Here is a 9892-nt window from a genome sequence, read left to right as displayed (position 1 = left end):
AAAAACTAAAGATATTAATTATTTTATTTTTCCTCTAACCTTGTTTCTCTTTCCCGATTTCTTCTTCTTCTTTTTTCCCCAATTTCTTCTGCTGTTGCTCTGTCCTACTAGCTCCATCTTCTTCCCTCCTCCATCTACATCGTCGTCCCTGTCAACGAAGTGACGAACGAGACAAAACATTGTTGTCTCTGCATCTGAGCATCTCATTATTTTTCTGGGCATGACAAAGGTGTAACTTTTGGGCAGATTTGGGGAAGCAAGAACTTCCGGTGTCTGGGCAAATCTGGGTAAGCATCTCTTTCAAACAACATTCTTTCAGATTTGGTGATTTTTCCAGCATTAGCATATTTGGTTGTTCTTGGTTGTTCTTGGTGGTGAATTTATTATATATGGGAAATAGTTAAGTTCTGTTCTAGGTTTGATAATGGGTTTGGTTATTTGGAGCTTTTTCTCTGTAAAGGTATTGACTCATGTTGTACCATTGTATGTCTTTGTATTCAAAGCCCTGATTCTGGCATTAGCATATTTGAACATGGATTCAGAGCCTTGATGCTCTAATACGACTTGGTGATTGAAAACAAGCCATTGTAACAAAAAAGGAAGAAATGTAAGGTCTTTGTTCTTCATTGGTCCAATTTGCTCTATATGTATTTTAATAATTAAACAGCATAAACTCAGTAATAGGCTTGTTTTAAATGGATGATCCTCATTTTAAAGTTTAAAGCCATCCATGTGATGATTGATGAAAAGTGTGCTGACAATTTCCTTTTCTTTTTTATATTTTGTTTTTGCTATAAATTTTTATCAACAAATCTGAGCATGTTATCTTTTTATTGTCATTATGGGGTTATCAGATTTTCTTTAGTTAGCCTAGCCCAAGCGGATGTTCGATGCGTGCATTTTATGTGTATGAGCAAGTTCACATTCTAGTGTTTTCTTACATTGTGTTCCCCTTCACCTAAAAGTTAAAGATTTCCTTTAATTTGTTCGCTTTGCTGCTAGATTTTGCTCAAGCAATGCAAGTGGCATCACTCCTTGAATTATACAGTTAAAGTTAACGTGAAGCTTTTATCTGATTTCTGTTATTACTGGATGATTATTTTCAATTTTTTTATTTCAAATTTACTAGATTAATATCCAGTTTCTCTAATGTACTCAAATTAATTTGTCAAATGGGGATATATTGATCTCAAATTGAGATTTCCTACACCTGCAAACTTATTTGTGGACTAACTTAATGAGTTTGTGGTTCATGAAAAAGTATAAATGTGAAACTTTTATGTGGAGTTTAATTGCCTTGATTTGATTGGTGTTTTGTAAATAATTTACCCCTTGTAATAATTTTTTTATTTGTGAAACTTTTGAAATGAATGATAATAAAACAACTGGATCGTGATGAAACAACTTGTACTTGTGAATTGTGATGTTTAGTTAATAACAACTAGCATAACAGTTACTAATATACATATATAAGAAAAGTGGAACTTAATTTTAGCCTTCATTTCCTTTTAATTTCTTGCATTATTAATTTTACTTTCATACCATGTTCCATGAGTTTTTTTAGTAATGTTGCTATATTAGCAGACTTGTCTTGCCTTGTGTAATTATTCACTATGATTATGTATAGCTTAGCTTAGTATCCATTGTAGAACAAGCATACCTGTCCCATTGGCAGGTTTCAATAATTTCATAAATAACTTGCATGTGGAAACAAATTCTCAATTATCAAATGGCCATAATCTCACAATCCAATTTGGTTGAATCTCCAATTAGACAAGTGTTAATGAACTCCATTTCATTAAAATTCCAGGCAGAAAAAGAGGTAAATAGAAAAACAAATTTAAGAAACAGGAAAATTTTTAATTCACTCTCTGTTTACACCCATTGGTTTTTTTTCTTCTCCTCTGTTCTTGCCTGACTCAGAGCAGGTTCTATGTTAAGTGAGGCTAAATAAAAAAGGAAATATATTTTGTTTAATTATTATATAGAAAATGATGATTTTCTAAATCTTTGAATATTAAGTCCATATGATCTGTATGAGGATGACACACCAAAGGAATGGAGATTGCGTGAATTTAATTAACTATATATATAATCGTTGGATTAGATCTTAGATTGAGTCATAGAGATTGACAATGATGGAGAGAGTTTCATAATCAATGCCTATACTATCATTGTAGTCTACTGTGTAATTGGCTAAGTGTATTGTATATGATGTTGTAATAGTAGTATTAATTGTATATATATGGTTTCTTCTCCTCTATTCTTGCCTGACTCAGAGCAGGTTCTTTGTTAAGTGAGGCCGAATAAAAAAGGCAATATATTTTGTTTAATTATTATATAGAAAATGATGATTTTCTAAATCTTTGAATATTTTTGTATAGAAAAATGATACATTTAAAAAAAATAAAAATTAAGACCCCTCTAAAGTGAGGGCCCTAACATGTCTTTATGTTTAGTCAGACTAATATGAATTGAATGTCCATACTAATTAATACAGATAAACCTCATTTTCATGATCCATGTATCTATATTATTAGTTATAATGCTTAGTACATATAGTTATGTAGTAATTATATTATGTATTGTTTTGGGAATTTTCTGTGTGTAGGAAGTTCTTATACAATATATAAGAGAGATGATGCCTAATTATTAAACTAGTTGATGATCATTATGTTGATATGTTGTAATTGAACATGTGTCATTGGAATTCTATCCGTGCAAGAAGGTTTTAGTCAAACTTATAGGTGAGGTTTCGCCCAAATTTTCAAAAAATGGGTAGGAGTTGGATGGCAAAAGATAGGTTATCAAAAGAATATGAAGATGGAGTTGAGAGTTTTATTGAAATAGCCTTGAAAAATACAGTGGATCCTAATAGAGTTCATTGTCCATGTCAAAAGTGTTCTAACTTGAAAAAATTGGATATAAAGGAAATAAAAAACCATTTGTATTTCAATGGAATAGACAAAACTTATGTTAAGTGGATATGGCATGGAGAACAAGTTGAGTCTACTTCCAAAGTACACAATGAAAATAAAAAATTTGCTCAAGTGTTTGATGACCCTATAGAGATGGTGAGAGATGCAGATGATCGATTTGTGGATAGGCCAGAAGAATTTGTAAAGTTCTTAGGGGATGCAGAGAAACCAATTTTTCCAAGGTCGCCTATGTCAAAGTTGGTTGTTTTGGTAAAATTATACAATTTAAAAGCTGGTAGTGGTTGGAGTGACATAAGTTTCACAAGGTTGCTTGATTTGATGAAGGAGATTTTACCAAAAGACAATGAGATGCCTTCTTCCTTTTATGAGGAGAAAAAAACTTTCTGCACTTTAGGAATGGATTATAAAAAGATACATGCCTGTCCAAATGATTGTGTTTTATACCGCAACAATTTAGAAAATGCAACCGAGTGCCCTACGTGCAAGACATCGAGATGGAAGAGAGGTAAAGAAGGAAAAGAAGGTAAGAAAGGGATTCCAGCTAAAGTATTATGGTATTTGCCACCGATACCAAGATTTATACGTTTGTTTCGGAATCCAGAACATGCTAAAAATTTAATATGGCATGAGGATGGAAGGATCAAAGATGATAAACTACGACATCCAACAGATTCATTAGCTTGGAAAACTATCGATGAGAAATGGCCTGTAATAAAAAAGGATCCTAGGAATCTTCTACTTGGTCTTTCAGCTGATGGCATCAATCCATTTAGCAATATGAGCTCGTCTTACAGTTGTTGGCCAGTGATATTATGTATTTACAACCTCCCTCCTCACCTTTGCATGAAAAGAAGATTCACAATGCTGACTTTGTTAATTTCAGGAAGTAAACAACCTGGAAATGATATAGACGTCTATTTTGCACCGTTGATAGATGATTTAAAGTTGTTGTGGGATGGAGTGGATTGTTATAATTCTTTTAATAAAGAAAGTTTTATACTGAGAGGGTTACTTTTATGGACAATTAATGATTTTCCAGCTTATGGAAACTTGTCAGGGTGTTATGTTAAGGGTTATAAAGGATGTCCAATATGCGGGGAACAAATAAGTGCAACAAGATTGAAGTTTTGTAAAAAGACTTGTTACATAAGGCATAGAAGGTTTCTACCTGCAGAGCATTATCTTCGTAATCAAATGAAAGCCTTTAATGGTAAGCAAGAACTACGAGGACCTCCACCAATAATGACTGGTGAAGAGATTTATGAAGAGATTCATTTGATAAATAATAGATTCGGAAAACCAGTCACAAATACCGAAGAATGTGAAGACATTGAAAGTAGGGTCAAATCAAAGGGTAAAAGTAAGATGAGTAAGAAACGAAAACGTAGCAAGAAACATCAAGTGAGCAATGATGATTATTTGAATACTACATGTTGGAAAAAGAATCAATTTTTTTTTAATTGGAGTATTGGAGACATTTGTCAGTTAGACACAATCTCGATGTCATGCATATTGAGAAAAACATATGTGATAGTTTGATAGGAACTTTACTCAATATTACTGGAAAAACTAAAGATAGTATATCTGCTCGTCGTGATCTCGTTCTTATGTCTGAATCGAAAAAAGAGCTGGCTCCTAAAGTAGAAGAGAATCGAACATATTTACCTCCAGCTTGTTACACATTAAAAAAAGATGAGAAACACAAATTTTGTGAAACATTGGCAAAGATTAAGGTGCCAGATGGTTTTTCATCAAATATTCGAAATTTGGTTTCCTTGAAAGATTGTAGACTACAGGGTCTAAAGTCTCATGACTGTCATGTGTTAATGCAACAAATGCTTCCAATAGCTATTCGAGGCTTATTAGAAAACCCCGTTAGAAATGCTATAACTAGAATGTGTTTCTTCTTTAATGCCCTTTGCTCTAAAGTTATTGATGTATCAAAGTTGGAGGTTATTCAGTTGGAAATTGTGAAAACTTTGTGCTTGTTCGAACAATATTTTCCTCCATCTTTCTTTGATATAATGGTTCATTTGGCAGTTCATCTAGTTAGAGAAGTCACCTTGTGTGGGCCGGTTTGTTTTCGATGGATGTACCCTTTCGAGAGGTTGATGAAAGTTTACAAGGGTTATGTGCGAAATCGAAGTTGTCTAGAGGGTTGTATAGTTGAATCTAATATAGCGGAAGAAGCAGTTGAATTCTGTTATGAGTATATGGTCAATGTTGACTCAATTGGAATTCCAATAAGGGAAAGAGAGGGAGTTGTAGAAAATAAGGGTATCAACAATGGGAAACCTACTTTAATGGAAAAAGAAGATTGGGAGGTTGCTCATCAAAATGTCTTGGAGAATACAGTTGAGGTTCAACCTTATATAGAGTAAGTACATTATTTAAATTAATTTTCTTAACTTAAACAAATATTTTTAGTGATTATTATGTTGTAGTAACAATATTATTCAATACAGAGAACATTTGCAATATCTAAATAAGGAAAATCGAACAAAATCTAGAAAGCAGATTCAAGATGAGCATCATCGTACCTTTCGACATTGGTTTCTTGATAAGGTGATGTTTTACTTTAAAATGAAAACTCCAATATAAACCATTTTTAACGATTGTTTGCAAAATGTAATTAAGGTATTATTCAATAATGTAGATTTAGAAAGAGTTGACCGATGAGTTGCATGAAGTTACCGAAACTTTGAGATGGCTTTCATTAGGTCCGACTCGATTGGCAATTAAGCACGATGCGTTTATAATTAATGGTTGTAGGTTCAACACTAAAGCTCGTGATGATGTTAGGGTCACCCAAAATAGTGGTGTAAATATTGTAGCTCAAACCTTGCAAGTCTCTAGTGCACGTGACAAGAACCCTATATATGGTGAGATGAAATTTAATGGTGTCATTCAAGAAATATGGGAGCTTGATTATCGTGAATTTAGGATGTCGATGTTCAAGTGTGATTGGGTAGACAGCAAAAACGGTGTGGAGAAAGAAAAGTTAGGTTTCATTAAAGTTGATTTGAATAAAATAGGACATAAAAAAGATTCATTTATAATGGCAAGTCAAGCTAAACAAGTGTTTTATGTTGAGGATCCTACTTCATCAAGATGGTCCATAGTGCTTGCTTCACAACCAAGAGACAAAGTGCATGATGACAATCAACAACATGACTTTGGTGAATTACAAACTTCAGAAAAAGAGTGTGGTTTTATCCCTGAGTTTGAGGGAGTTGAAGCAACTGTTGGGCCATATGTACGAAAAGATGGTGATGGAATTTGGATAGTAAGATTTCATCTTTATTAATGACATATAATATTATCTTTTACTATAAATTTTCTTCGTTGATATTAATATTTTCTTTTACTTAAAAATTTACTTCATTGATTTTTACATTTTCTAATAATTTGTGTTTCATGTGTTGATAGGATCATGGACCCATTTGATGAGCACCTTGAGGAGTACCTAGAGGGTGATGATGAGCAAGCTGATGTTGATTCCATCGATGAGCAGACTAATGGTGGTTCCATGGATGTTGACCATGAGGAGGAGGATAATAATAAAGAGAACGCGGAAGATAAAAAGAAAACACATAAGCGGACACGAGGCATAGCGCGATTGACGAAGATCATAGCAGATAAAATTAAAGGAATCAAATGCCATTTGAGGTTCAATAGCAGGGGGCAATCGATTGGGACCCCAAACAGAGAGCTTCAATGTTATTTAGGAATGCAAGCCAAAAGTATGGTGCCAATTAACATTGACAATTGGCGCGAAGTTCCTAAATCTATATTGGACAGCTTATGGAAGGATGTCAATGTAAGACATTTTACTATGTTTTGAAATAAATTGGAGAGTTTTATATTTTCTTTTGCTAACAAAGTTTCTTAAACTATTTGCAGCTAGCTTTCCACCTAGATGAGAATATGCAAAAAAATATTATTGGCTCAGTGGGTAATAAATGGAGACAATTCAAATGTAATTTGAACAAGAAGTTTATAGTCCCTTACCTTAATGACCCATATCTTTTGGAAGCAAACCCTCGTGGTCTCGATAAACCTCCACCAAGCTATCATATAGAAGAAACACATTAGAAAGAATTTGTCAAGAGACGGACATCCAAAGAGTTTCAAGATTTTAGAAAATTGCAACAAGAAAGGCGTAATCATTTACAATACCCTCATAGGACTTCACGCCATAGCTATACTGAATTGGAAGCTGATTTAGTAAGTACATATATAGAACGTATTATGCCTGATTTTATGTTTTCTTCATTTGATGTTAAAATTGACCTAATTCTATTACATGCAGCAAGCTAAGTGGGGCACAACAGAGCAAATAGATCAATCTATACTCTGGAAGGAGGCCAGAAAAGATTCTTCTGGCAACTATGTCACCGAGCGTGACAAGGACAAGGGAGAGGCCATCGTAAGTTGTAAAATGTTAAATGAATTTTGGTAATTGTTTTATATTTTAGTAACAAACATATAATTGATTAAATTTTGTATAGGTACTGCTGAGCACCCCGGTCGAGTTCGTGGCCAGAGTCGAGGTGTCACACAAAGAGACTACTTTCATAAACCTGTTGGGGGGGGGGGGGGGGGGGGGGGTCTAAGAGGCTTGCAGAAAAAACAAATTGAGTTCGAACGACAATCCAACATACGACATAGGGAAGAGATTGAAAAGTTGAAAGAATCGTTCATGTCCAAGCTTGAAGAATTATCAACCAAGATGGCACATATGCAAGCTAACTTTGGTAGTCATTCTAGCTTTGGTAGCCATTCTAGAGTCAATACAATAGAAGTTGAGGCACCAATTGACACTGCTCTAGAAGTTGAGGCACCGATGGACACTACTCCAAATGTTGAGGCACCAATTGACACTACTCCAGAAGTTGAGGTACTGATGGACACTACTCCAGGAGTTGAGGCACCTGTTGACACTAGTACTTTGTATGAGACACCTACACCTTCACCTTCTATTCATCCTGAGCCACTGAAGGTAAATTCTCTTATATTTTTTAAGAAATGATTATTGAACTTATACTAACTATAACATCATTGCAGAAAGATGTTAAGTGCAAATTATACGTTGGGCAAGGTGGTGATGTTGTGGCTCTTGGACGGGTGGTGGCTACCAAAGGCAATGTACATGGAAAAATTTTAGCACCTGGTAACTATCGCGTGGTTGTTGATAGATGTCTAGATGGGAGTGCAAAACTACCTGTCTCAGTTGGGGATGAGATGACTCTTGTGGTTCATGTGGTCAACAGTTATGTTGCTTGGCCATCGCATCTGATCATTACTTATGATCATGAACAGGTAACTTTTAGTGTGTTGTAAAAAATTTCATCTTGAAAGATCCATAAATATTTAATTTCATGGGGGAGAGAGAGAGAGAGTAAATTGTGTAATAGATGGGGATTTTGACAAAGAAATATATGGTGTGGTACTGGTGAGGAGCCATGTGCCAAAGGAATTGACATAGCATACTTAATTAGTCTCTTAAATTATATATTTACATTATTGGTTTTGGTTGAAATACAAGCTATAAATTACAAGTGCTGCTGCAGACAGATAATAAAATAGTGTGATGGAAACTTCTCTTTTGCGATATTTTCAAAATGTCTTTCTCATTATATACATACCCCATATATATGTATTATTACAAGTATAATATTAATATCTATAATTCTTTCACATGGCATTGACAATGGATAAATATAAATATCATACGTTCAATTCTGTGATAAATTAGCTTTTATTTTTATTTTCTTAATGACCATTTCTTGGTCTTGGCGTGGTTATGCCTCCCATGTACAACCATATATGTTCACACTCCTAAATTCTTACATTTTTTAATACATTTGTTCTCACCTACTACAACTAAAAGAATTATAGCCCTCCATGAAGAATATTATATATATTTATACATGTATATATGAAAGGAAGAGATCAATTTTGGACGGCCATTTGCATTGATAATAAATTGAATGTATTTAGTGATTTTTTTATCTAACTTTTCTATGTTAATTGTGAAGGAACCCAAGAGACTAAAGAGAAAGAGGATTTCAGCAACTTGTCCGCCAACACAAGACCTAAAACATCCTCCACAACATCTTCCCACTACTCAAGAAAAGGCAGGATCAAGTATGGCTAAGAAGTCGCCAATTATCTTCAAGGTTCCCACTGGACTTCCCATGTTTTTTAAGATACTTCTGGGTTCAGTTAAGTACGTAGAACCAGAATTCATGATTGACATTCTTATGGAGACCAATATTATGGGCGAACAATATACCTTATATATCTCACATGAGGATATAGTACACTTTGGATTTATGGAAGAAATCAGCGTGTCTTGCATTTCATTCTATTTCAGGTAAATTTTAAATTAATAAACATTATATATTTTAGTTTCTTTTTAAGTATAACTATAATATGATTAACTTTCATGTATGTAGTATAATATATTCCGAGTTTTGCGATAGAGAGATATCACACTTTTTTGGTTTCATTGAGCCATCGTGATCATCGAGAATTGGGACAAATATGGATAATTGGGCTAAAATTATCTCAGAGCGTATCAATAACATAGTAATGGGTCAAACTTGGTTAATGCCATACCATTTCTTGTAAGTAAAATTTTCATTTAATATTAATTTTACTTATACCTTTTGATGTTTATTTTAATAACTTTGTTTAAATGTAGGCATCACTGGATGTTAGCGATCATTGATCCAGATGACCATACATGTTACTATCTTGATCCACTTAGAAAATCTCCTCCAAATGATTTGAAGAACCTTATGAACAAGTAATACATTTGAAACTCATTTTAGAATATAATATGGTTATTTGATATGGAAATAAAAAATTAATATGCTCTTCATATTGATGTATATATAGTGTCTCTTCACACATTAAGCGAAAGACAGGAAGGAATGAAAAAAATT

General features: G+C 33.7%; 4 protein-coding genes across 5 annotated transcripts; all 4 read left to right on the top strand.

The window, feature by feature from the left end:
• Positions 1 to 2774: 2774 nt before the first annotated feature.
• On the top strand, positions 2775 to 4805 carry LOC133832258 (uncharacterized). Its single transcript, XM_062262628.1, has 3 exons — positions 2775 to 4308; positions 4425 to 4672; positions 4788 to 4805. Exons 1-3 carry the CDS (start codon positions 2775 to 2777, stop codon positions 4803 to 4805), a joined length of 1800 nt encoding a protein of 599 aa, XP_062118612.1.
• A 109-nt stretch (positions 4806 to 4914) lies between these two features.
• On the top strand, positions 4915 to 5748 carry LOC133829007 (uncharacterized). Of its 2 annotated transcripts, XM_062258997.1 has the most exons (3): positions 4915 to 5316; positions 5405 to 5504; positions 5596 to 5748. In XM_062258997.1, the coding sequence occupies exons 1-3, from the start codon at positions 4964 to 4966 to the stop codon at positions 5599 to 5601; spliced, it is 459 nt and encodes a 152-aa protein (XP_062114981.1). In that variant the 5' UTR covers positions 4915 to 4963; the 3' UTR covers positions 5602 to 5748. The 2 variants fall into 2 exon arrangements, with proteins under 2 accessions (XP_062114981.1, XP_062114980.1); XM_062258996.1 differs by having other exon boundaries at positions 5405 to 5748.
• A 115-nt stretch (positions 5749 to 5863) lies between these two features.
• LOC133832257 (uncharacterized) lies at positions 5864 to 7034 on the top strand. The gene is made up of 3 exons (XM_062262627.1): positions 5864 to 6225; positions 6369 to 6759; positions 6843 to 7034. Exons 2-3 carry the CDS (start codon positions 6373 to 6375, stop codon positions 7032 to 7034), a joined length of 579 nt encoding a protein of 192 aa, XP_062118611.1. The 5' UTR covers positions 5864 to 6225; positions 6369 to 6372.
• A 501-nt stretch (positions 7035 to 7535) lies between these two features.
• LOC133832256 (uncharacterized) lies at positions 7536 to 9467 on the top strand. The gene is made up of 4 exons (XM_062262626.1): positions 7536 to 7941; positions 8007 to 8261; positions 8981 to 9318; positions 9401 to 9467. The coding sequence occupies exons 1-4, from the start codon at positions 7642 to 7644 to the stop codon at positions 9465 to 9467; spliced, it is 960 nt and encodes a 319-aa protein (XP_062118610.1). The 5' UTR covers positions 7536 to 7641.
• Positions 9468 to 9892: the final 425 nt, after the last annotated feature.

Source organism: Humulus lupulus, chromosome 4, assembly GCF_963169125.1.
Source record: "Humulus lupulus chromosome 4, drHumLupu1.1, whole genome shotgun sequence".
Taxonomy (NCBI): Eukaryota; Viridiplantae; Streptophyta; class Magnoliopsida; order Rosales; family Cannabaceae; genus Humulus; species Humulus lupulus.
Note: the sequence above shows the minus strand (reverse complement) of the source record. Positions and strands in the feature narration are given on the sequence as shown.